This window comes from Prunus mume, linkage group LG4, assembly GCF_029339155.1.
Source record: "Prunus mume cultivar Tortuosa linkage group LG4, ASM2933915v1, whole genome shotgun sequence".
Lineage (NCBI taxonomy): Eukaryota > Viridiplantae > Streptophyta > Magnoliopsida > Rosales > Rosaceae > Prunus > Prunus mume.
Window position 1 is genome coordinate 13,322,345 of NC_142701.1, and position 27,022 is coordinate 13,349,366.

The 27,022-nt window shown below is 35.4% G+C and overlaps 4 protein-coding genes across 5 annotated transcripts; 3 read left to right on the forward strand and 1 right to left on the reverse strand.

The window, feature by feature from the left end:
• The first annotated feature begins 1,549 nt into the window (after positions 1-1,549).
• On the forward strand, positions 1,550-7,483 carry EER4 (Transcription initiation factor TFIID subunit A). The gene is made up of 9 exons (XM_008229984.3): positions 1,550-2,419; positions 2,952-3,173; positions 4,397-4,966; positions 5,076-5,150; positions 5,422-5,500; positions 6,160-6,224; positions 6,488-6,523; positions 6,620-6,855; positions 7,152-7,483. Exons 1-8 carry the CDS (start codon positions 1,739-1,741, stop codon positions 6,794-6,796), a joined length of 1,905 nt encoding a protein of 634 aa, XP_008228206.2. The 5' UTR covers positions 1,550-1,738; the 3' UTR covers positions 6,797-6,855; positions 7,152-7,483.
• A 4,341-nt stretch (positions 7,484-11,824) lies between these two features.
• LOC103327641 (transcription factor MYB1-like) lies at positions 11,825-13,436 on the forward strand. Its single transcript, XM_008229983.3, has 3 exons — positions 11,825-12,081; positions 12,180-12,309; positions 12,516-13,436. The coding sequence occupies exons 1-3, from the start codon at positions 11,946-11,948 to the stop codon at positions 13,117-13,119; spliced, it is 870 nt and encodes a 289-aa protein (XP_008228205.2). The 5' UTR covers positions 11,825-11,945; the 3' UTR covers positions 13,120-13,436.
• Positions 13,437-16,259: 2,823 nt separating this feature from the next.
• On the forward strand, positions 16,260-18,450 carry LOC103327640 (ubiquitin-like protein ATG12). 2 transcript variants are annotated; one of them, XM_008229982.2, is made up of 6 exons: positions 16,265-16,514; positions 16,668-16,726; positions 17,387-17,455; positions 17,539-17,601; positions 17,864-17,958; positions 18,180-18,450. In XM_008229982.2, the coding sequence occupies exons 1-5, from the start codon at positions 16,478-16,480 to the stop codon at positions 17,921-17,923; spliced, it is 288 nt and encodes a 95-aa protein (XP_008228204.1). In that variant the 5' UTR covers positions 16,265-16,477; the 3' UTR covers positions 17,924-17,958; positions 18,180-18,450. The 2 variants fall into 2 exon arrangements, with proteins under 2 accessions (XP_088907491.1, XP_008228204.1); XM_089051365.1 differs by lacking the exon at positions 16,668-16,726 and having other exon boundaries at positions 16,260-16,514; positions 17,382-17,455.
• Positions 18,451-22,894: 4,444 nt separating this feature from the next.
• Positions 22,895-24,222, reverse strand: LOC103327639 (transcription factor MYB114-like). Its single transcript, XM_008229981.3, has 3 exons — positions 23,835-24,222; positions 23,590-23,719; positions 22,895-23,502 (listed from the first exon to the last, which is right to left on the reverse strand). Exons 1-3 carry the CDS (start codon positions 24,007-24,009, stop codon positions 23,139-23,141), a joined length of 669 nt encoding a protein of 222 aa, XP_008228203.1. The 5' UTR covers positions 24,010-24,222; the 3' UTR covers positions 22,895-23,138.
• Positions 24,223-27,022: the final 2,800 nt, after the last annotated feature.

Here is a 27,022-nt window from a genome sequence, read left to right on the forward strand (position 1 = left end):
CTACCTATGCTTTAGCAAAGGGACAAAATGAAAATCTTGTGCTGTAGCTGATGATGGACTGATTTTAGTTTCACCTTCCTACTGCCAACTTGTTGATGCTAACTGATGTGGCCTTCTCTTGTTATATATAAGTTCTGTAGCGCCAACGGGATCTAGCCTAGTGAAAAAGGGTATTGACTTGCATACTAGTGGCTTCAGGGTTCGAATCTCCATGACACCTTGATAGCGTGTGTGTGAGAAACCCCTCTCCTTCTTCCTTCTAGTTTAGATTATTGCTTGTATTATAAAAAATAAAAAGTTCCATAGCGGTTTCAAAATGAATAATTAAAATACTGTCACATCAATTGAGATCTAAAACAATGAAATGCGAGTTTGTTTTTTGTAAGGATGAAATAGGAGTTGATGCTTCTAAAACTATATGTGATATAAAATTACCGGGTTTTATAATTCGAGCTGTATTGTGTATTTATCTTCACATCCAAAACTAAAAGCATAACAAAAACTAAGCAGATATCATGCAATTTCAACCAAGTACAAAACAAATACAGATGTCGATCAAGCAAAATGCACCCATAAGAAAATTGCATGACTTATAGTCCAGTCTGTGAATCAATTCACTACGAAAATCAAAGTCAATTACAAATTAAAAGGGGAAAATTAGCTTCATAGACAGCTAAACCACTTCAATTTGAATATCATTAAATTCAAACGACATAAAAAGAATATTTTGTGAAAAGACGAACATTTGACTGGCAAATGACTTTTAATAAAAGTCAATAAATATTTGATCATATAGTATGTTGCAAAATCAAATATTTTGAGCCGTGTATATGAGATATCAATAAATGATCGGTAACTGTTGATTGATCGTTTATAACTTAATGACGTAGAACCAAAACATATGAAACATGCACATGCAAATTATACTTTATAAGTAAACTCATATTCTCAACTCTTCTTTTTTCGTAGATTTAACTAAAGTACATCTACTAAGTAGAACCTCTGTGACTATCTTACACTAAAATTACAACCAATTTACGTTTTGTGATTTGAGAAAGTGTCAATTACAAAAAGTATATTTACAAATTGTTAATGGCGTTCCAAATTTATGTCTCAATGACATAAAACTAAAACATATCATACACATGCACATGCAAATATAAATTCAGATTGTCGGATAATATTCTTAATGACATTTCAAAATAGTAATCATGTACTCATTTTTTATCTTTCTAACTTTTTAATCTCATTTGCATAAGGAGTGTGATGGAAATTGCATCGATAAAATGAGATTTAAAAAGAAAGAAAAAAAAAGAAAAGAATGGATCATATGTTGATTTAAAGCGACAATAACAACCAGGTCTCCATGTGTCACCTGCAGATAATAAACGGTCTAGATTTTCACGTATATGATTGGTTTTGCCCGAACGTATATCATTTGTTGACTCCAAGGTCCAAAGTTTCTTCTGCAACCAAGTCACACGTGTGGCCCACCCCTTGGTTGCCCGTCTGCTGACGTGTATGCACCAGATTCGACCTCCTCTCCCTCTGCCTCTCTCTCTCTCTCCAGAGCTCTCCTTCTTCTTCAACCCCTCTCTCGCTCGCTCTCTGAAATTTTTGGTTTCCAGTATCAGAAACCAAGAAAATAAATTTCCAGAATGAATTAGCATCTTTTTCATCAAGAACAACGAAACCCATCAACCCAATTGTTCAAAGAAAAGCAAACGAATTTTGAAACATGGCTGAAAGTGGCCCATCTTCATCCCCAAAACCCCTGCAACCCTCAAACCCCAATAGCATTGACCCAACTGCAGCATCAACAGCAGCAGCCACAAACATTATAATTAACCAAAACCCATCAAACTCTTCCTCAAACCCACCAATTCCATCCCCTTCAGCTCTCGCCCAATCTCCTCAAATCTCATCCCCTCCCCTCCCTCCTTTGTCCAACATCTCTCTCCCTCAAAACCAACATATTACACCCACTGTTGGATTAGATTACACACAAAAATTGAACCAACAGCAATCTCAGTCATTGGTGCAACAATCCCAAAATGTGAATGTGAATTCCATGTCCAATTACCAGCTCCAGCAGACCCTGCAGAGGTCTCCTTCGATGTCCCGAGTGAACCAACTTCAGCAACAGACTCAGAACCAGCAGCAGCAGCAGCAGCATTTTGGTATGATGAGGCAGCAGGGGGGTTCGTATCCGCAGGTGAATTTTGGTGGCGCCGGTGCTATTCAACAGCAGAATCAGCTGCAACAGCAAAACCAGCCACAGCAGTCGCAGCAACAAATTGGTGGCGGAAACTTGTCGCGATCTGCTTTGATGGGGCAGAGTGGCCACTTACCCATGTTGTCTAGCGCTGCTGCTGTGGCAGCTGCACAATTCAATCTGCAGCCACAGATGTTGGCCTCGGTATGAGTTTAATTTTCCTCATGAAATTTGCTGTTATCTTTTGATATGGACAGGTGAATGTGGTGAGTGTGCGTTTACATAGTACTTGTTGAAGGAAGTGGAAATGCATTAGTTGTAGTGTTTTTTTTTAACAACAGAAGTTTGTTGATGTGTTTTTCTGTGAATGTTATGCTGGGATAGCCGGTTGCTTCAATAAGGGCAAAACCATGCTACATAGTTATGCTACACTTCATGACTTATGTTATTCATATTTTCAATGGTGTAGTAAAGTACATCATTACCATAAAAAATCAAATGCATACAAATTTTAAATTGTAGAAAACAATCATATTTTTATGGTATATCAGTGCCCTTTTTAATTCCAAATTGAATATTGATGCATCAGTATTGTTGGAGTGATAGAAATGTTGCTTTGGTTTCTTTACTGTTGCATAATATATATAGCCAGTCAAGTAAGCAAACCAGTGAACTTAATGCTTTCCTAAAATTGGAAATGTTCTTGTTTAACAATACCAGTAAATTCTTCATGCAGCCGAGACAAAAAGGAGGGCTCGTCCAAGGTTCCCAGTTTCATGCAGGTAATTCTCCTGCGCAATCTTTACAAGGGACACAAGCAATGGGGATGATGGGATCCATCAATTTAGGTTCTCAACTAAGAGCTAATGGGGCACTCGCTTCTTATGCTCAACAGAGAATGAACCCGGGCCAACTTAGGCAACAATTGGCCCAACCAAGTTCTCTCACCTCTGCACAGGTATAATATTGCATACTTTACTCTTGCTTGATCTGGTGATTTGGGCATCTTCTACTTTATTCCACCAACTGCTACATTTATCTGTGTTTCAGTTTCTTATGTGTATTGCAAATTATTATATGAAGTTGGGAATACAGAGTACTCACTTTAGCTGATCATGTATGGCATGTAATGAGTCTTTCTACGGTTTGAATTTCTCTCAATTGATTTGTCTTATGTGTTGGTGTTGGACCCTGCCAAAAGGGCCAATGCAGTGAGGTCAACTTGCTTTTGGCTCTGCATTTGTAGTCTGACCTGTTTCAGGTGAATGGAGGTTTTTTGTTCTTGGGTTTGAGAGGATAAATTCAAACTGTAAAATTCCAGTTTCTGGTTCTAAGATGGTTTTGGATATAAGAGAGTGGAGAACCTGTTACCCTAATACTCACCTTTTTCTTGGTGAATTTTCCTCTAGTCTTGTTTAAAGACATAAGCCAAAGGTCAGACCATGTATGATGTATCAGGTTGCCCTATTGTTTTGCCTTTCCTTGGTGGATTTATATTTCAAACCTTCATTTAAGATCTGCATGTAACAAATGAATCAGGATCATCTACTACAATGGCACTCCTGCTTTTGTAGCCAACTTAAAATTGCCAAAATACCTGTTTGATTTTACATGTGGGATATCACTTTTGAGGTATGTGCATGCTTTATATACCCCTTAAATCTTAGAAGTTATAATATAGTATATTGTGGAAACAATGATGTCAAGATGCTGGATTGGTTTCTTAGGATCATGTGCAAGCCTCACCCTAGTACCCAATGAGGTCCTAGGTTTGTACTTAGCAGCAACTGAGAACTCAATTAGGTCCACCCAGTAAATATATTTTTCTCTCTCTTTTGGTTGTTGTTGTCATTTACTTGTAGCATCCAACATTAGCCTATTCCATATCAGGTCTAACTGTACGTAGGATCATTTTTCATTTCTTCTTTTGTTTGGAAATGGAGTCAATCATTATGCAATGACCCACTTTGTTTTGTAATGGCTCCCCTTAACGGATAATTGTGTAGAATTCGTGTAATTTTAACATTGTTTCTACAGTATTATCATCTTTCTTCCATGGAAAGATAGAGATGTATTTATGAAGTTTGACGATCTGTGGCAATGCTGTTACTCTATGCATGTCTTTAATGTATATATATTAATTCATGATTGAGACATTTAATTTGAGTTTATAAAGTACAGGTTCAGAGCTTGCCAAGAACACCTTCACTTGCATTTATGAACCCTCAGCCATCTGGGTTGACTCAGAATGGACAGCCAGCGATGATACAGAATTCTTTATCACCACAGTGGTTGAAGCAAATGCCAACAATTTCTGGCCCTGGCTCACCTTCATTCCGTCTTCAACAGCAGAGGCAGCAACAGGCTCTCTATCAGCAGCAGTTGGCTTCGCAAAAGTCTATGCCCTTGAACCAGCAACAGTTTTCCCAGCTTGTACAGCAGCAACAGCAACTGAGCCATCCACAGCTCCAACAGCAACAGCAGCTGCAGCAGCTGCAGCAACTGCCCTTGAATCAGCAGCAGCAGCAAATACAGCAACAATCACAGTCACAGCAACTGCCTTTGAATCAGCAGCAGCAGAACTCCCCGAGAATGGCTGTACCTGCAGGCCAGAAATCTCTTAGTTTAACAGGATCACAGCCTGATGCTACTGCATCTGGTACAACTACACCAGGAGGAAGTTCAAGCCAAGGAACAGAAGCAACTAACCAACTTCTTGGGAAGAGAAAGATACAAGATTTAGTCTCTCAGGTCTTTCCTTCATATTGACTCTATTTTTTCTTTTACTTTTTTGGTGTGTATATGGGGTTGGGATATGTGCTAATAAATTTCTCATTGAGAACCTTTTCTTCCTGCCCAGGTTGATTCACAGGGAAGGCTGGATCCTGAAGTTGAAGATCTTCTCTTGGAGATTGCTGATGACTTCATTGATTCTGTGAGGCTCGGTGAAATGCTAACATTTTATACTATATATAATGACATCTGGTTGCATATCATCTGTAGATCACATTTGGACAACTGAGATACATCTCTACTTGTCATCTGTAGTTTCAAAGTTGATATACAAGTCCTCTTAATCATGTTTGTGTGGCCCAAATCAATTTTTATATTGCTAACATGTACTTTTCTCTTTCCAAGTTCTGCCTCGTCAAGCTTTTTATGACATGTTGCATGGACATTATGTACTTATCCTATACCTATTTCAGGTGACAACATATGCATGCAATTTGGCAAAGCATAGAAAATCTTCAACTTTAGAGTCCAAGGATGTGTTGCTACACCTAGGTTTGTGCTGTACCACATCTCATCTCCATATTTCTTGTAATTATTGGTGAATTTTTTATGTTATAGAAGTTGAATAACTAGTTTACTGTTCTCCCAGTTTGATGATTAGAGAAAGATCTTTATGAGTTGAAATATGATGCAAAAAGAGAGGTTGATGAATATGCATACTAAAGAAATCATTGAATTTAACTGATCTGTCTCATTGTTAACAAATCTGTGTTCATATACTTAATCTGATTCGTGTCTGAATCAGACCAATGTACTTCTGGCTGTCTATTTATTTGTCTTTGGATTTGTTGTTGGCCCCATGTTGTGCCCTATCGTTTTGCTTATCTTTCCCAGTATTTTTCTTCTTGATTTTACTTATTAGGTTTTGAGTTTTCCAAGTATCATCGGAGTTTCTTGATTATCAGAAGAAATAATAATAATAATAAGGCTCATGGGTTGGATAGTGTCGTTCTTTTTTAGTAAATTATGAGTTTTGAAGTTCATTAAGGTCAATTTTAGGCTCATGGGATGAATCTGAGGTTTGTGGAGATTTCTACAATAATAGCATGGAAGCTATGGTAGCATTTAACAAAATATTGGACACACTTATCCTTTATATAAATCATAGTTGGCGCAAGTACCAAGTTTAATGCATTAAACTAATTTTGCAGAGAAAAATTGGAATTTGACAATTCCTGGATTTTCAAGTGAAGAGAGGAAGTACCAAAACAAATCTGTAAGCATCTTCGACATCTTGGAATAAACATTGGTGCATCTGTTTCAAATAGGATAAGTACTTTTTAAGTTGAATATGCTATGTTTGTTTGGTTGAATTTGTAATCAACTATTGAAACCACAAATCTCTCTCTGGGTGAAACATTGCCATGATCTCATCAATCCCATATATGCCCTTTTTGGGTCTTTATTTTTTTTTATTATTATTATCAAGTCGATTGAAGAGATTTATTGGATATCTTGCTTATAAGTTATAACATGCAGTTGTCAAGTGATCTACACAAGAAGCGTTTAGATATGGTAAGCTGCAACTTTATGTGTGTATGTGTTTCCTTTCAATATTCCTTTGTTTTTAAGCAAAAGTAAAAGCTGGTCTACAACTAACCATTTGGTCAGATACGGACGCTGATGGAATCATCGCACCTGGAAACCAATACCAATAATCCTAAAGAGATGATGAGAGGGTTTGGCAATCCAGTTGGTGCCAACCACTTAAGACCTTCACTTGGTGCAGAACAGTTGGTTTCACAATCAACTGGTTCTCAAATGCTGCAGCAAATGACGCGATTCTAAGACATCAGTTGTCAGTGTTTATTGGGTCTCCTTGTGGATTTAAGTTCTTAGATATGTTGGTAAGCTTCCTCATTCACTAGTTTTATGATTCCCTTTCATCCTTCTAGGCTAGAAACTACAATAGAAGTATAGCAATACATGATTCCCTACTTAGGAGTCATCTAACCTAAGAGCCATGTTGACTTGGCCCGTATTTGTCCAAGCTCTAGAGTTCAGTTTGCATCTTATCTTAGGCCATGTGATTCCCCAAGCTTCAGATTGGTTCCAGTGCTTACCAGACTTTGGTTCATTGACATTGCTTGTAAATCTGGGTTCGTTGTTTGTCGCTGAATCTGTTAACTGTTCTGTACCACAGGTTTTGGCTAGCAAAAGCAGGAGCAGTATTTGGATTGATAGAAGCACAAATCTGTAATTACTTGCTAAGAAAAAGATAATTAGGTGGGTTAAAGGTCAGTGTAGTAAGCTGCAGCGTTGTCTTTTGAATTTGTTGATCATTTGGGTTGGACTGGCATTTTTCCATTTCATAGGCTCATAAGGCCAACTCTCAGCCTACTAGAGTTTGTTGGGTTGGGCTTTGTAATCTAATTTGTTATCTGTAGTTTTTTTAATATAAATATTTTCTTGAAAGCTTTTTGGCTTGGATCTTATTTGTATGGTAATCATTTAAAAAGAAGAATTGGTTGGACACCTTTGTATATTACATTTTTTTTTTTTTGGGGGTGAATTTTTATAGGGAGTTTCACTAAAACACCCAAAATAGGGGTTGAAATTATAAAAAAACCCAAGCACTATTTAAACATATAAACACACCCAAAACCCATCATTATACACACTCAAAACTCATTTATAAATACACTCAAAAAGTTGACTTTGAGTTTATTTTGGGTGTGTTTCTATGTTTAAATAGTGCTTGGGTTTTTTTATAAGTACATGTCTAGGATTGAGTTTATTTATTAATTTGTAATTTTTATACTAATTTTGCTTGCACCCCAAGTGATCATGTATGGATTATAAAAAGTGGCAAACTAGATGTTTACAAATTCATTGTGCAGTTTTGTTTTGTGATTTTGAGCTTTGTGATGTGACCCAAAAGCATAATATATATATATATACACACACACTAGATTTGAATGGTGGGTGTGCGGAAGACAAACGTTTCATCTTTAAGCTAACCGTCAACTCCAGTTTAGCTCTGATGAAAAATACAAAAGAAAGAAGCTCAAGTCACTGTGTGTGTGTGTATATATATATATATATATACATACGTGATAGATATCATTTGCGTGATTCTTCATAGCTAGCCTTTTCGGGAACGAAACAAAAAAGGGAGACTATTTCTTTGGTTTAGCCTAAATGAAATGAGGTTAGGCAAGTCAAGGATAAGAAGAATTTTGTTGCTATGAGAGAGAGTGGCAGCAATGAATTATTGGTAGATAGCGAGTAGCCTAACAGCATATGCATTTTCTAGAGTTGTATTACACAAGTCCCTCTACGATTATTGACTAGAAAAGTAAAGGATGATATCACCTAATTCGTTAGTTGAAATGCCTGAATCTTGATACATGCACTTGCTTCACCTATTTTCTTCTTATTATTCAACTTCATTATGCAACGTGTTATAACTTCTTTCTTTTGATCTCATTTGTCAAACAAGACTTGCTTTTCTTTCTCTTTCTCATCTTAAACCGTATATATGTGGAGGCTTACAAGCATGTCCAGCTTCCATAGTATTGACTTTATTATTCTCAAACATCTCTCTCTCCTCTCTCTCTCTCTCTCTCTCTCTATATATATATATATATATATGTGTGTGTGTAACTATGTACGTATAGCACACGACATGAAGATACGCTTTCATTTTATCAGAATAAAACGGATCTATATTACATATGAACAGTTTAAAATTGAAAACAAAAAACTAGTTGAATTCAATAGTTGTAAAGCATCGACAAATTTGACCTTCAAACGATTTGCACAAATTGAATGTGATACCGATGATGGGTTAATACAAAAGATATTATTAGAGTGGATTTAAACCTATGACTTTGGGTGCATAGTTACTGCTCATAACCAAATTATGTACAAATTTCTTGCATTTTGTTGTGATAAATAACATCTAGCGAAGTTTTTTTTTTTTTTTCCTAGCAAATCATAAGCTAAGTATTTTCCGTGAGAAATCAGAATGCTCTTGAACGTGAGTTGGATGACAAAAACAAAGGAAACTTTTGAATTTCCACATGTCAATTATGAAAGTTGTCTATATAAGGCGAGTGTGAAATCAATCCAATCGCGTGAGGTGATATCTTGGCCAAAAAAGTCGTTGCATTTTGATGTGGTCACACTTTAGTTTTTAGTCACACTCAAGAGCCAGTGACTGTCGCTAACTTATGGTTGTAGTGCTTACCTTCTGGAATCTATCTATACGTAATCGGCACCATCCACGGACAGTTCTACTCCAAGACCTTGGGAGGATAATGTTGCTAGAGGCCTCTCCCTTAAAGTTAGGGTGGGCACGGTACGTTTTTTATTTGATTTAGGTTTCCAAACATCATCCTTGAATTAAAAAAAGTTCAACGATTCAGATTAGTTCTGTTTAAGTTTCAAATTTATAGTTTACATATCCGTTGGTTTGGTTCGATTGGTTTTCCTTCTTAAACAATTAAGCAAATTTTCTCGTATATGTATATATAAAAGGAAATTGTTCAAACAATATATCAATACATAACTTAGAGGCGTTTAGGTAAAGCAACATAATAATACTGTTTGTATCACATGTATTGAAACTCACATGTTTAGATCATTTACCCTCCCGTGTGCTCTCTTTTTTTCCATAAATAAAAATCTAATAAATGATAATTCGACTTAATGAACTACATTACATGGTAACCAATTTGTAATTAAAAAAAGACTCACTATGTATATATGTATGTGTGTGTAATTAAACGGACAGCGTACTAAAGTCTAGAAGCTTTTCTTGAGGACGTCACTATATATGCCACTATATATGCCAAAAGTGCTAAAAGTGAGGTCATGACATTGGCTCATTATTTACTAGAATAGCCACCGCCGAAATCAATTCATAATAATTTTTAGGTGCAACTTTTACTTAATACGAACACATGAAAATACTCAATGAATTATGATAACTAGAACGAGTGGTAATATTGTAATTTCAAGTATTCATATTGAACACGAGATGATTACTCACATGAGTAACATTGCATTTTCAAGTATTCATATTCAACACCATGTCGTAGCGTGTAATTAAATTGCACGCATTTCGAAGATTGATTTTGATTAACCTCCTTGATTGTGATTAATTAGTTTCACAATATAATTAGCACTTAATATTGAAAAAAAAATAAGTACCCAAAAAAAGAAAGGTGTGATTAAATGAAGAAGGTTGACGGCCCCCACATAAGAGATGTCAATGATCTGCTGCTGTCTGTGGGGATGGCAGAGAAAGAATAGACGCAACGCACGCACAAATGCGCATCAGAAAAAAGGCTAAAGTTGGTGACCAATACATTTATATGCTATTGATTGATTGTCCTCTGCCATGTTGAATGGTAGCAGCAGCCGCCCGCCTCCATGGATGACAAGGAAGTTGGTGGTTCACATTTGACAAATCATATCATGGTGGTATGGTATGGTATCATGTTTATGCGCTGAACTCCATCATCGTGCACGTAAGGTCCACCTTAATCATCTAGTATAAGTAGGTTTTAGGGCTTAATCTCATACAAGTTATAATTATAGCTGTGAAACACTGCGTTTTGGCATCCTCTCCGAAACTAGGGTTCATCATCATGTGTTATGGGTAGTGGATTAGGAAGGACAGCCTGGTACACATTTCGGATCGAGAGCTCCATTGGATTCCTAATCATTATTGGTTGTTGGCAGGGGGAAATTAGACTTTAGTGGATACCTCATTAACAAGGGGTAATGAGCATAAAGTTATCCTCACCATGGTCATATCACAAGGGAATGCGTTATTGCAATATCCAATTGATATGATTCTTGAATATACTAGCAAGTGCATCGAATATGCAGTTCTCGATTCACCTTAACCACCCACGAGGAACACATTTTTGCCATACTATTCTAAAACTTGTATTTACTTTGCTATTTTGTTCCAGTTTAGTTAAGAGAATTGCTAAGTAGAGTCTAGAACCACTACAAAATTGTTCGATTAGGACCAAACTAACTACAATTCGATTAAACAGACGACAAAGTATTACTCAAATCACTTCGACTTTTCAACAAATTTTCATCATACATCGAAATAAATACTTATAATTTCTTACTTTAGATTTTCAATCTTAACCACACATCATTTCTCTATGTACATGATTGAGCATCCCACATGGCCATTAACCAAATGTGTTGTGGTCCAAATTATGTAGTTGATACCATCTATCCACACAGTAAATACCGGCAGATGGCCTCTCCCCAATAATGGTCCCAACAGAAACAGCCAATGCTTGTTCCCAATTCAAACACTACAACTGTTCGTACATGTTGGGTTGGAGGCAAAATATATAACATATTCGGACATAAATTTGTTTCTTATTCAACCAACTTTCAAGGGCGTGTGAGAAAGTTAGCTAGCACAAAGCAGCAGCCCATGAGACACATAATAATAAGCTCAGTCTAATTTATATATATGGTTTTAATTATTTATTTATTTAGTTTTTAGCTTTGAGGTAGAGGTGTACGTATCATCATCACTACCCCACCCCCACCCTGGTTTTTTTTAAGTGCAAAGCATACATAATAATTAAACCTATGCACAATTTAATTTAATTTCTTGGTAATTAGGATTATACTGTTTAATTTGTTCCCTGAATAATAGAAGAACTGTTAGCTAGGCGAAAAGAAGGTTTCCTATTATCACATCACATGCAACCTAAACACTTATGTGACCCCTTTGTTTTTTTGGTTTTTTATGTATAATACTAATATAGTACACCCAGTTGCAGTGGGGTCCTCAATGATTCATGCCCTTCATTGTACCAATATATATACAGATCTTCCACTCTCTCTTCATCTGCCCACAACTTATTAGTATTTCCATTAGAGAGAGAGAGAGAGAGAGAGAGAGAGAGAGGATTTTGAGGTTCCTTAGTTCTATAGGGTGACTCTATAGATGGGAAGAAGTCCTTGTTGTTCAAAAGATGAGGGCTTAAATAGAGGAGCATGGACAGGTATGGAGGACAAAATACTGAGAGAGTATATAAGAGTTCATGGTGAGGGCAAATGGAGAAACCTTCCCAAAAGAGCAGGTGAGATTGCTTTACTAAAAAAAACTTCTCTTTTTCTTCATATATTTCAAAGGGAAATGCATAGGACATATCATTGATGGAATGGATGGGTTTTGCAGGGCTTAAGAGATGTGGGAAAAGTTGCAGGCTCCGATGGTTGAACTATCTAAGACCGGATATCAAGAGAGGAAACATCACTCGTGACGAAGAAGAGCTCATCATCAGGCTCCACAAACTCCTTGGAAACAGGTATATAATTTTTGGGTAATAATATAGTATCTTACGTCTCACCACGTATTGAAGTTGAATATTTTAATTCTATAAAATAAATGCGCATTTTTCTTTAATCTCAAATGATTAAGAGCATTTACTCTAACTTCGATTCTCCGCTTTCTCCGTATATTACTTTTATAAAAAAAGTATATGAGTTTTATAATATTGTGTTATTGGTGCAGATGGTCTTTGATAGCTGGAAGGCTCCCAGGCCGAACAGACAATGAAATCAAGAATTACTGGAACACTACGATTGGAAAGAAAATTCAGGGACACCCATTTGCCGATGGAAATCGTAAACCACCAAAGCAAACCCAAGAAAACCCAAAACCCACACAGCCCCCTAAAGTCGATACAAATTCATGCACCAAAGTGGTCAGAACAAAGGCATCAAGGTGCACCAAAGTGTTCATACCCCAAGAGGCACAAAATCTTGATGACCAAATTCGGGACGACAATGACCACGTGTCCAATAATGCTCCACTCGTGGCCGTTGACCAGGTCACCGATCAAGTTGCTGGGATTGAGGAGCCATTGTCACCCATATTTCCTTTGGATGATGAAAACAGCTCGTGTGAGTTCATGGTGGATTTTAAGATGGATGAGAATTTTCTGTCGGATTTTCTTAATGTGGATTTTTCTGAGCTCTGTAATAATGGAAATGATGAGGGAGGTAGCGCTGCTTCTGCTACTACATGTGACAAAGTCCCAGATTTCCAATCTTCCTCCATGGCTCCTGTCATTGACTATGACTTAGACTGGCTCATAGATAATACAGCTCATTAGTAATAAATAATTAGCTAGCCCCAAAAACTTTAGCTTATACGTAATTAGCTTCTTAATAAGAAAATGCTTCTTGTTGATCTTGTGTGTGCGAGTGTACAAAATATGACGTGAGTCCGTTTCTTTGTAGGCACTTGCAGTCGGTGATTACATGAATTTTATAGGGTAGTCAATTCGATCAACGACTGCAAGTGTCTGGATGATCAAAGTCTACAGTGCTAGAGGATGTTATGTTATGTACAAAATAATTCCTCATGTTTCTCAATCTCTGCAATATGTACTTGTTGTCGCAATAAAACCGAGTTGCCAGTCTTGAATTACTTTTTTGGTGTAGTATCTTTTTCTCCATTCATTTCATTGACGGATATAAATTGGAATATACTAAGTACTAACAGTGGTGGATTTTGCCAGCTCTAGTTACATCCATTGGCGGACCCATAAATTTTTTAGCGGAGTGATATTATTAAGTATGAAAATGGTTTTTCGGAATAATCATTTTCTCAAGATAATTTTTGGCGGCTTTTATTCCTTATACATCAAATAAGAAAACTTGATTTTATGGGATTTTAGTATGAAGTATATATTGACTTAATGAGCTATCATTTTTAGCCTATATCGTATTTTGCACTAAAATCGAATTTTCATATTTTTATTTGGTGGGAATTTGATTTTCTAGTATTTTTATTTGAATCCAAATGGGGGGTACTTCCTTATTTACATTGTAAACTTAAGTAAATGGAGTAATATAAAAATAAATAAAAGTAAAAAGACAAAGACATTTACTTAAATGTTGAAAATGGAAATAAGGTCATTTGTACACCAGTTGAGCAAAGGGGCAATTTAAAGCACCTACAATGGTTTTTCCGGTGAAAGGAGGTGCAGCTGCACCTCCTTGCGCCTTAATAGATCCGCCCCTTACATCATCACGGTTTTGATCATAATATAACGGTATGGATTATGTTCGAATGAGTGATTAATATTATATAATTATATTAAATTATATTAAAAATCGTTAACGGTAAAAATTGTAACAATAAAAAGGGAGAAGGGAATGAAAGTTGTAAGAGAATGTGCAGTCAAGAAATGGAGATATAATAAGAAGATTTTTTCTGTTTAAATCCCGCACTTCTCTTTGTTCACCCCATATTCTAAGTTCATCCCAATTTCTAATTCAAATTTACACAATTTCTAAGAAAACCTCACTATCTTCCCAAACTACCCCTAAATACACACCCAACAGAAGAAAATTAAAATAAAAAACTCATCAACTTCACACTCCACACCCCGTTATATTGCCCATCACCACTCTAAGTTCACATGAATCTCACATTATTTAAAGAGATAAAAACAATGTTGTCAAACTCAATTGACAACCCACAAGCCACTATTTGCATACTGTATTTAGGGTTTGTGAAGAGAAGATGAGAGTGTAGTAGGTTTCTTGTTTGAAGGAGAAGAGTAATTTGGCAATAGAGTGTAGAGGAGTTTGTGTTTTTCTAAAACTTAATATGAAGAATAGTGGGGTGTGTGTATAAGTGTACTAAAGTTAAGTATTAAGTTGGATGACTTTTTTTTTTGTCTTTTTACACTAATAAAACTTAAGAGCTTAGTGATTTAAATATTGGGGTGAACAAAGAAAAGTATGAGGTTTAAATAGAAAAACTCTAATAAAAATTTGTATGGTTGGATTTATAATATAATCGCTTTAAATGAAAACCAAGAACAAATCATATTTTAGTTTGGCAACAAAACAATATAACTGGTTGATTTTTTTAATGGCATTTTAATTGATTGATCCATCCTTCTATGTTATTTTTGTGGCTTTTGGGTCAGTTAATCATAAACTTATTAGAAATCATAATTCAACAGGTTCAACCAAAAATTAACCTTTCATTAAAAAATAATGAAGAAAAGGAAAACAAGATTTAGCTTAGTGAAAAAGACTTTGACTTGCATACTACTGTGTGTGAGAAAATCTCTCTCCTAATATCACTTGTATACAAAAAAAAATAGTAATAATAACGAAGAAAAGTAGACTTGATGATAAGATTGTCTAATACAAGTGTGAATGAAAAAATAACAAACCCATTTAGTGTAAGAACTTTGTGTTATCACAAAGTGCAATTGTCACATAATCTCATGATTACATCCATACTATTTTCAACAAAAAAGAGGAAAAACCCAATCTTTATTGTTGTTGGATGTATGTTTAAAATATATTACCTTAATGTTAGAGGCTCAGCTTCAAATGGATTCTCTATCAACCAATCTACTCTCCTTTTCTACATCCAAATGTCACAACCTTCTCTTCTTAATATATATATATATATATATATATATATTAATACAAGCGATAGTCTAAAGACTACAAAGGAAGAAATATCTCTGATACATACACTATCAAGGTGCAATGGCGGACCCACAAAAGCGCAAGGAGATGCACCTGCAACTCCCCTGCCAAAAAATGCTTTGGAGGTGGTGAAATCTGCACCTCTGCTCTGCCCTGGAAGTGCCCACAAACTGCTCGAGAAAATGCCTCAACGAAACTCATTTTGTTCGCTATGTTACTAGGCTGTTGCACGCAGCACATTGCTCATATTTTTATTTATTACAAAGTACTTGACCAAAATAGCGTCATTTTGAACGAGGACAAAAAAGACAAAAAAAAGAGATGAAGCTTAATTCCACGGAACTTGCTGCCAAAGTGCCCTCAGACTTGCAGTTCATCATAATCAGTATTATATATATATATTAATAATTTAATACAAAACATCCAAGTTCCAATCGCAAGGTCTTTGTTTTTTTTTTTTGGAGAGGACTCCATCCAAGTCTTTACAAAACATCTTAGCTAAATAAATAAAAAAGTCCTTATAAAACATCATATTCATTTTTTTTTTATGTCCCCACCACACCAAGTTTTTTAATTTTTTAATTTTTTTAAAAAGAGAATTCCAAATCTTTATAAAAACTTATTCATCAATTAAGTCTTGTGCCTTTAAAAATTGCATCTCCACTGAAAAATTCATGGGTCCGCCAGTGCAAGATCTTATAAGCGTTCGAACTGCAAGTCAATACCTTTTTCACTAAGCTAGACTTTGGTCTCATTATATAGTATCACAATTATGAAATGATTAAGAAAAACAAAATTAAAACAAAATGGACCGAGCCAAGTCGACGGTGAGACACTGATCCAATAGGCCCACTGTATTCGGTCGAAACCCAATTTTCCCAATTTCCAAACCTAACAGGATCGAATTGAAATTCCAATTCCATCATTAGCCTTGTTATTTGAAACCCCTGATTCTTCCGTCCAAGTTCAATTGTTTGTAAGTTGAGGCGTTCGAATCAGAGATCGATAGCAATGTCGACCGTGGAGTCTCCGAGCGCTGTTAGAAAAGGTGAGCCTTTTAGACTTATTATGAATAACCCATTATTTCTCAATGTTCAGTTGAGGGTTTTTAAATTTTCTAAGCTGTTTGATCAGTTTTAGAGTTTGGGTTTTTGGAGCTTTGTTTGATGGTGGGTTTTTTGGGGATTTCAATTTGGTCCAGTGGTTGTTCATCTGAGAGCTACTGGTGATGCCCCTATACTGAAGCAAGCCAAATTTAAGGTCTGCCCTTTTCCGTTACAGTGTTTTTGAATGTTAAAAACTGTTTTCCACTCGATCATGGTTTATGATGAAGGTTCTGTGTCTCAAGAACAATGTTTGGAATTATCTAGGTTGGCTTTGGGTCTTGTTTTTGGTTTGATGATTTATATGAGTTTCTACATTTTGGTTCTTCAAACAAGATTATACTTTTGGTGTCTGCTCTTAATGGCCTTTTGCTCTTCAATTGCTTTATTACAAATCCTTAGTTCGTTCTTTGACCTTGAAGTGAGGCATTTGTTAGAATTTCCAACCAACTCCTAGGTTCCATACTTCATAGCCATGGGGCATTTGACTGTGAGCTAAAAGAAAAAAAGTTATAGTCTCATTGGGTGGGTACAATGACTAGAAAGGAATAACTTTTGTGAATTGTAGTGAATGAAATTTCATATTATAATGAAAAGAATATCGAACGATGCTTTATGATGGGAGTTGAAGCTTTTTCTTATGTCTTGAACAATTTCTACAATGAATTTTAAGAAATAATAGATATCATGATGGGACATCTTGATTCAGTAAGCTGCTTTTATTTTTCCAGAAATTATTTTGTGCCACTTGAAACTTTCTTTCTCTATGATTAGTTTTTCTATGGGAATATTAAAGTTAATTCTCCTCCAAGGACAGATTCTTGGAACTGACAAGTTTGCGAAAGTGATTGAGTTTCTAAGAAGGCAACTTCACCGGGATACCTTGGTAAATCATCTCGTCATTTATGTCTTAGATGATTTACAATCGATAAGTTATGGTGAACTAATCCCATCTTCCTTTTTTGGTAGTTTGTGTATGTCAACAGTGCATTCTCTCCAAACCCAGATGAATTGGTGATTGATCTCTATAATGTAAGTTCGTATAACTAAGAAATATTAGTATGACTTGATTTTTTTAAATAGTGCTCTGTTCATCAGTTCAAAAAGTTCTTAGTGAAGAGGGTTCAAGTTGCATCATCTGTGAAGGGAAAAGATTCTGCCAGTTCTTATGTCCTTTAGCTTTTTTTCATATCTGAACTGTGGTCGAGATTCTAGTGACCTCTGCAGATGTTTATCTTGAAACAGTTTTGGATAAATCTGGGAGTTTATTCACTTGAATTTATCAACATTGCAGAATTTTGGTTTTGATGGTAAACTGGTGGTCAATTATGCTTGCTCCATGGCATGGGGCTGACACTCATGTTTCGGCTGACAGTACCTATTGATAGTGTAAGTAACCGATTACATTCTGAATTAGAATTCGCTATTTTTATTTAATAAGTACTTATATTATTACACTATCGAATATGTAAGTGCAACGAGAGGGATATACAGTACCATTTTAGCCCAAACAATTCACATTATCACAACTCTCACTTCTTTTCATCCCCCAAAAGAAAATGATCTTTTTGTTTTTTTTTCACTGACTTCTACAAGCACTGCATGTTCAGGTGAACACGAAATTATTCCTTCCGCACAAGCAAAGGGAGCATGAGTTGCTGTCCATTTAAAAAAAATTCGGACCAGGGATGGATGAAGATATTTCAATACTTTTTTTCTTCTCATTGTATATATGCTATGATTACTCTTGGTTGGGATGTAACTATCTGCTTTTGTTACTTTTTCTATAAATCTAGATGTAAAGGCAAAAAATTGATATATGCTGGTTCAAACAATTTACCTATCTTCCGTATTTGAATGACAGTGATTTTGTCGCCCTAATGCTTTCCCATCTGTCCAAAAGTCCAAAAGAAGAAGGAAAAAAATTCCGATGATAGAAGGGATTGACAGATCCAGCCTGATCTCGAGACATATCAGGTTTGGGACATAGCACGGGCTTCATCTTCATGGCGGTGGCAGATAACTCAGTGGAGAGTGGAAGTTCTAAGAAATTGACTTGAAGTTTTGTAGTTTTCCTTTGGTTTGGGATGTAGGCGAATTATTCAGAGCCTAAATGGGACACGAGCTAAGTGGGATGGTGGGCATTAAGAACCGCTGCCTCTCTGTCAGGTGGTGGACTTTAGTATCCAATAATGACAATCAATCCTATCACCTGTAAGCAATTAAATCTAAGTGCGCAGGAATTATCGACTAGTTTTTACCCTAGTAGTACTGTTCTTCTTAATATTGGAAGAGGTTGAAGAGGTCTTTAGTTCAAATTCCTCGTTCCATCATTGATAAAAGGATAACGTCCATTTGTTAAACTGCATATGTACTCAATTTCAACAGATTTCCCAGAACCACATCAGAAAAATGAAGGAAGCTCTGCCGTCAGAAATTTCGAGTTTTCTAATGTGCTTGGAACGAAGTTATTACTATGCACATCCATTCTTAGAAAGACTTAATATGTGACAGACAGGATGCAGTTTTATAGTAGAATATGAGAAGAATCTTGAATGGTGCTTAGGCCTGTTTGGTATTCTACTCCAAAAAGTATTCTTTTTTAAAATATGAGTTTTTCAAATAGTGATTTTAAGATATAAAAACTTGTTTGGTATTGAACACCGAACTATTTTTAAAATCTAAAAAAATTGAAATTAAAATTAGAAAATCATAAATTCTAGATTCCCAAATTGAAATTAACAAAAGAAAAGGAGAGAGAGAGAGAGAGAGAGAGAGAGAGAGAGAGAGAATTATAAAACCTCCCTGTTTTTGTTTTTAATAATAGGGTGTTTTTGAATTTTTCTTGGGTTTGAGTTTTTAAAAATGGGCTTACTAAACGGGTTTTTGTGGTTTTGGACTTAAAATCTGTTTTTGAGTTTATAAAATTAGATCCAAGTAGGATAACAAACACGCCCTTTGTGATGGAAGATGAAGTATTTCCTTTTCCTTCTCCTGTTTTGATTTTCGTTTTTTCTCTACAATAATGGTTTTAAAAAATAATACTTTTTCTCCCATAAATTATTTTGTGCCACTTAAAGCTTTCTTTCTGCTATGATACATTTTGAAGGACAGATTGGTGAAGGGTAAAGTTAATTTCATCATTTGTGAGTGGGAAAAGGTTCATGCTACTTGGTTCTTGTGTCCCTTGATTTTGTTCCCATGTGAAGGAAGCATGTTTGATAGTGTAGTACCGGAGTACATTCATGAATGGATTCTGCTACAGCATTATCTATATCTAGTATGTCCTTGCAATGGGAGAAATATACAGTACTTTTATTAGTTCAATCAACTCACTTTCTCCCCATCCCTCACTTTTCAACGCACCCCCAACCTCCCCACAAAAGAAAACAGTTCTTCCACACATGCAAAGGGAACATCAGTTGCTGGTAGAATGAAAATTCTGACCAGGAAAAAGGGCATATGGTAGATAAGAAGCCATTTGGCGAGGGGAGTCGAAATTGGTGGGATCTCTTTTAACATGGGAAAAAAATATCATTAGACCAAAAACTAGTTGCACATACAAATTTACTTATATATCGACCTCAGTATATGTACACATGTGGATAAATGAACGTGATATTGAGTACTTGTATAGCAGGCTTCATGGCAATGTAAACTGAGAAGAATTCTGAGAAATTCAGGGGGCATTTGGTATCCTATTCAAACAAAGAACTCAAAAACTTTGATTTTTCTTAAAAACAATGAGTTCTTAAATTTATTTTTAAGATTCAAAAACTTGTTTGGTATGCAATTTGAAAACTACTTTCAAATATTAAAAATTTGAGAACTTGTGGGTTGTTAGAAAAAAATTGAAAAAACAACTATTGTTTGTTTTTTAATAATTGGGGTGTGTTTTAGTTGTTCTTGAGTTTGAGTTTTTAAAAATTGGGCTACCAAACAGGTTTTCTTTGTTTTAGACTCAATTCTGTTTTTGAGTTAAAAAAATTAAATTCAAGTTGAATATCAAACAGGCCCTAAGGGGGCGTTTGGTATGCTATTCAAATAAGAAACTCAAAAACTTTTATTTTTCTTAAAAACAATGAGTTCTTAAATCTATTTTTAAGATTCAAAAACTTATTTGGTATGCAACTTGAAAACAGTTTTCAAGTCTTAAAAATTTGAGAACTTGTGGGATGTTAGAAAAAAAAATATAGATATTTTTTATTTTTAATAATTGGGGTGTTTTTTAGTTGTTGCTGAGTTTGAGTTTTTAAAAATAGGGCTATCAAACAGGTTTTCTTTGTTTTGGATCCAAATTTTGTTTTTTAGTTTAAAAAGTTGAATTCAAGTTGAATACCAAACAGGGCCTAACTAGAAGCTTTGTATTTAGCTTTGAGATATCAATTATTCAAAGTCTTAATTTGAATTATTGTCAATGATTAAGTGGTAAAGAATTTTCTTTTCTTCTGGTTATAATGGATGGAAATCAAACTCTTAATTTTACGTAATCCTAACTCATTTTTCACCAGATCACTACTCGAGGGTAATCAAGGGCTTGCAAATTAAAAAGTTAGCTTCTGTGTTAGGTGTGGGACTTTAAATGTTTAGGTATGTACATTAAAATCTTAACTCCCATTTGTTAGAATATGCTTGTATTAAATTCCAATACATATAATATGTATACTCTCAGCTCAGCTGGATAGAGTTTTGGAGTTTTCTAAGGTACTTGCAAAGAGATTATCACTTTGTATATTCATTCTTAGAAAGAATTAATCTGATCATCGTGTGACAGAATAGACAAATCGAATTTATAGGAAATGAAATTAATATGAACTAAATTCTGCCTAACCCGAGTTTTGGAGCTATTCTCATGCAACATGAACAATTATTTAGGCAGGGAGGACGAGGACCACATCTCTTTACTTTTCAGTCCTTCAGGGGGTCCTCAAAGCTGCAGTTGATGCATGCATTGATATTTTAATTGTATGGTGTCCAGGCTCCAGATTAAGCAGAAAAATCTAAAACATGTTCTACCACTCTCTGGAATGTGGATGCAATGGATCCCCACAATACATCAACAACTCATAGTTGCTTACTCATGCGCGAGTGACTGATGTTATCATCAACAACTCATAGTTGCTTACTCATGCGCGAGTTAGTTGCTTACTCATGCGCGAGTGACTGATGTTATCATAACCCGTATATTGTAAATTAGAATCTTAGTTGACCAAAGAAGAAAACTGGAGGCTTAAAAGTTTCCTAACTATACTCGTATGAATCACAAATAGTTCTGTCGGTGACTTGTTTCAACTGAAATGAGATGACAGTAAAACCCAAAATTTATTCATGCCAAAATCATCGAAATTCTGTGCTGTATAAAAAGAAGAATTTGGGGAAGATCTGGCAAGGCAAATGGTAAACTTATGAAAAGCTCTGAGCCCCATGTAGCCTTTTGTCTCATCATAACACATCTATGCTCCAACTATTGTCCACAATAATACAGACAACTTTCTTTCTCTTTTATTATTACTCTTCACTATCTTTACATTCAAATCCTCCACTATAAAAGAATCTCTATAACCAACTGGGAACTACATGACAAATATTCCTGCAGTGTTAAATGCTTCTGTTCACCATCTTTCAAAGACGACCTTAAAAGTTGCCATCCATGAGCATTATTAGTATTATTATTATTTTTTGTTCTTATTATATTTAGCCTGCATGTCCATTGTTTTCAACCAGTTGATATGTGGTGGTGGTGGTAGTTTAGATGACCATCAATATTGTAAGTTTGATATACATCGTTGTCGACTCTCTGACAATTTAATCTTTTGGGGTTAGTGGTTATTTAATATGGAATCAGAGTCTTTTTTTACAAGTGGTGGTCCCCAGTGGCATGTACGTGAGGCAAGATTGATATACACTGTCAGTTCATTCTCTAACAGCTTAAACTATTAGGACCAGTGATTGTCTAACAAGTATGTTGGCCAAAAGATGGTAATCGGGTCACGCTCGATCACGTTTATACACTGGTTAATTGTACTTTTTAAATTTGCAATATCTCTAGAGTTCCTTTACTGGAGCATTTTCTAAATGTGATTAATCATAATTCAAACAAATTAACTTTTGAGGTGGCTCTTTAAGATTTGAATTACAATGTGATTATTATAATTCGAATCGGTCTATTTTTTGAGGTACTCTCTCGAAGATCCTCTTTCTTAAAAATCAACAAATTGGAAAATTATTTGCATGTCAACATCCCAATCATTCTAATATTTTTATTGAAAATATTGTGTTTGTCTATATATATATATATATGTATATATACGTGTAGGTATGTATGTATAGAAGAGAAGGCAGAACTCGATTCATGAATATGATTAGGAGCATCGAAAAGCCTCAGTGATTTACAGTTTCAGCGCACCGACATAAACTCCACCAGATTCCTCAACTAAAATTTTAACCCAGTAAGAAAGAAGAGGAAAAAAGTTGTCCAGATGGTGAAATATAACATACAACTCTCTGATGATCATGAACTGCACCAAATCCACGAAGAGTAACCAAACGAAGCAGACAACAAAGTGGCATCAGTTAATAAGCCATCTGTCATCATCGAAGTCCAGGAATTTACTCACCCACTCCAAATTCAAAGGTCCCTCGTTGGAGAAATCAAAGAAGTCATCAACATCAATATTGTTCATGTTTTTGTTCGAGTCTTTGGATGCAAAGCTAGCACCTTCTTCTGATGACGAGTCTTCTTTCATTTCTATGTGGACCTTCTGGTGATGTTCTGCTAGGCTTAGTTTGTGGTCTGTGGAGACCATTTGTCTTGTTGGGTTGGCTCCAATTTGCTTCTCTTTCTGGATTATTCTCTTGCTCAAATGAGAGTTCCAGTAGTTTTTTATTTCATTATCTGTTCGACCCGGCAATCTTCCAGCAATCAAAGACCACCTAAGAAGTTAAAACACACAGAGAAAAGGGATCAGTTTTTATAAATAATCATGCAAACCCAACTTGATCCTAATTTGATTTTTGTACCTGTTTCCGAGAAGTTTGTGTAGCCTAAGGATCAAGTCCTCTTCTTGGTCAGATATATTTCCTCTCTTGATGTTGGGTCTTAGATAGTTCAACCATCTTAGCCTGCAACTCTTGCCGCACCGATTGAGGCCTGCATCAATCGAATTAAGACACTTTCAGCTCTTTGATCATGCTTACATGTAATGTGATGAATGATTTTTGTTTCATTCCATTAATTTGTAGTCTGTAAAGATTATGATATATACCTGCTTTTGAGGCAATTGTCTTCCATCTTTTTGCACCATGTACTTCAATAACCTCTGCTAGTTTGTGATCTTCCTCTGCTGTCCATGCTCCCTTGTTGACTTCCCTTTTTGAGCTTTTCATGGCTTCCCCTGCCTTCGCTTTTCTTTTAATGGACTCTTCTGTCATAGGAGCCATTGGGTCGCTTTGTGTAAGTGTGTTTGAGTGTGAGAGAGAGAGAGAGAGAGAGAGAGAGAGATTTTGCGAGGCTTTTTGGGAAACTAAGTTATGCAGAGAGGCAGCTCTGTCATCTAACCTTCTTGATGGGAGAGAAGAAACAAAACCCCAACTACCACATATAAATATACAAGGTCTCTGGCGCAGGTGCAAGAAAAGAGACTTGAATTTTGATCATAGTGTTGATGATTGAGCAAAGAGAGTGCTGTAAAGGTTGTCAATGCTTGCATTTTACTACAAAGGGGGCTGCTAAAGAAAAAAGTGTTGGATATTAGAATTTAATTTACTTAGTGCGCAAAAAGGTGGCAAAAGCATTGTGGTGAAAAGGGTAACATAAATGATGCATATCAGATCAGACGGCTGTGGTAAAGTTGATCAGATCCCCATAATAGGAGAGATCGTCAAGTAGTGGATATATGTGATTATTTTGTTAAGCAGCACAGTTTCTTTTTGCATGTGCAAAGATATAGTAAATAAAAAGGCATGCAGTCTTTTTAGTAAAAATAGTCTCTGGCAAAAGGGAAGAAAGAATAGTAGGGTTTAGATAGACAAGGAGAGATCAATACAATATTAAGGTTAATAAGTAGCAGTTTTGTCTTGAAAAGAATATGCTATATATGCTCTTCAGTAAATTCAGAGCCTTAGAATAAAATAAAAACATAAAAAAATCTGATAGAATTTAAGGTTGTTATCTTCATTTTTTTAGTACAAACGAAGCGATAGTCTAAATTAAAGGGGATGGAGATTTCTCTCACACACACAACTAAGATATCATGAGGGTTCAAACCTGATACCCTTAATCTACAAATCAAGACCTTTTTTCATTGTACCAGACCCGTTTTTAAACTTGTTATCTTTTATTATCTCTAAGTATAGTGAGTGCATGTAGTTCTAATATAATTGGTTGAAGTGCTTATATTTTCTGAGTGAGGCCTCGAGCACTGGTCTGGTTTGTCACTGCACGTGACCCTCACGTGATTCATAGTAATTTATATGCTTAATTATAATTAGTAGTTAATACCTTTCTGTAATAGTTTGCATCCAATGCAAAAGTGAACGGCTTTGACCACAATAATGATGACTTTTTGGGATTGACCAATTGTCTAAATGTTGGTCTTTTTGCATGATAGACAGGGGGTCCTTAGTTAGAAAATGAATGCCTGGATCGGTTGAACTTGCTTTTAGGTGTGTAAAAGCCAATATATTTGCACTATAATAACTTTGTTTTGCTCAAATATAAACATGTGTTTGTTTCCTGATGAAATCAGTGAAACAGGAAGAAATATTAACTAATGGGGAATTAGGTTTGGGGGATTTCTTAATTTAAGGATTAGGTAGTGCAGACAGCAGCAGCTGTGGACCAAAGACAATCAATGCAGACAGACAGACAGATATTAGTTGAGATTCATCTATATGATACCTTGATTTGCATCTGATCTCTTGGGTTATGTTCTTGCAGTTTGGAATCTCATGGCATGCTGCAATCTTCTGAGTCTTAGAGAATTAAATTCCACACATCTCTATGCATCTACTATAAAAATATATATGCATCTCCCATGTTGTGCCAGATATTGAACCAAAAGAGAGGTCAAGTGAATTACTGAGCAATGGAAAAATAGGAAATCGTTTTCTAATTGAATTGGATTAGTTCAATGTGACAACATTTTTAGCCTAATAAAGCCAAACAGATAAAGCCCTTAATTAAATATATTATAGGCCTTATGATGAAGCAGCAAAACAAGAATTTTTCCAAGATTTTTGTGCAGAAACAGTTGAGCTTTGAATTCAAAACAGTTGAGCTTTGAATTCATTGCATTAGCATTCCAATGAAACCTTATGGTTCATTGCATTATCATCCTCAAAACTAAAATGATTGTGTTCATCAAGATGGATTTTTGGTTCTTGGTTTTTTATTATTATTTCCAAACAATAATATTTATTTTGTAAGTTAACAGTGTTACATTGGAGTTAAGTGAATGGACGTATGTGAGCCAAATAGAGAAGAGACATGGAGGGACACTAAATTTGAGGACCGCATATCCCCTCCCATCTTAGTCACCTTATTTAAGTATTGAAATTAGCAACTAAATACAGAACCTCTAGCTAATTAAGATGATTAATTAATGAAGCATTTACTAGTTGGATGATAATCATTTCACTTGAATGGAACTTGTCAAATTTGAAAATGAGGTATTTGGTACATAGTGCTCTGAATAATAAGAAAGTCAATGTCAGCAGAGAAAAAGGAAAATTGAAAACAAAAAAGGATCCAATTTTTCTAGTGATTTGAAACAAAGGGTGGATGACCTAGAATGTGGTTGATGGCTTTGAAATATATTTGAATTTCAATAATACATAGATTTGTAGGATTATCATGCTAGAAGAGTAGGAAGCTAACTGTGCCCATTATCATTTGCACTTTACCCATTTGTAGAAAAAGCTGTAGCCACTTAGATTATAAATGGCCTACCTTTAAGTGGAGAATCTGAAAACTAGGGTTCTTATAATATGTGAATCTTATTATTATACCAAATCTAAATAACAGGGTGGGGGGCATGTGGGCTTGTGTGAAGCCTGTGCTGCCAAACACAACCAGTTGGGATGAAAAAACATGGCGTGCATCAGAGAAGAAGGTAGAGTCACATTGTCAGTGACAGAAGTTTTATGTAAGACTCAGAGATTAGGAGTTAATTAATTCATTAAACTAATGTATTTGGATGTCCTACAATTATGGAGTGTGTGGTACGTCCAAATTTGACCACAACGATGAGGTAGGTATCATATAAGATATACAACAGATCATAGAGATACATATTATTTCGGTTTGCTAGAAAAATATCGAAAGATAAATCGATACCGGTAGCATGATTCAGGATGTGATTAATGGGACAAGTTAACTAACTAATTAGTGTTAACTATGTGTAGGACAAGTTAACTAACCAATTAGTGTTAACTATGTGTAGGACAACACGTT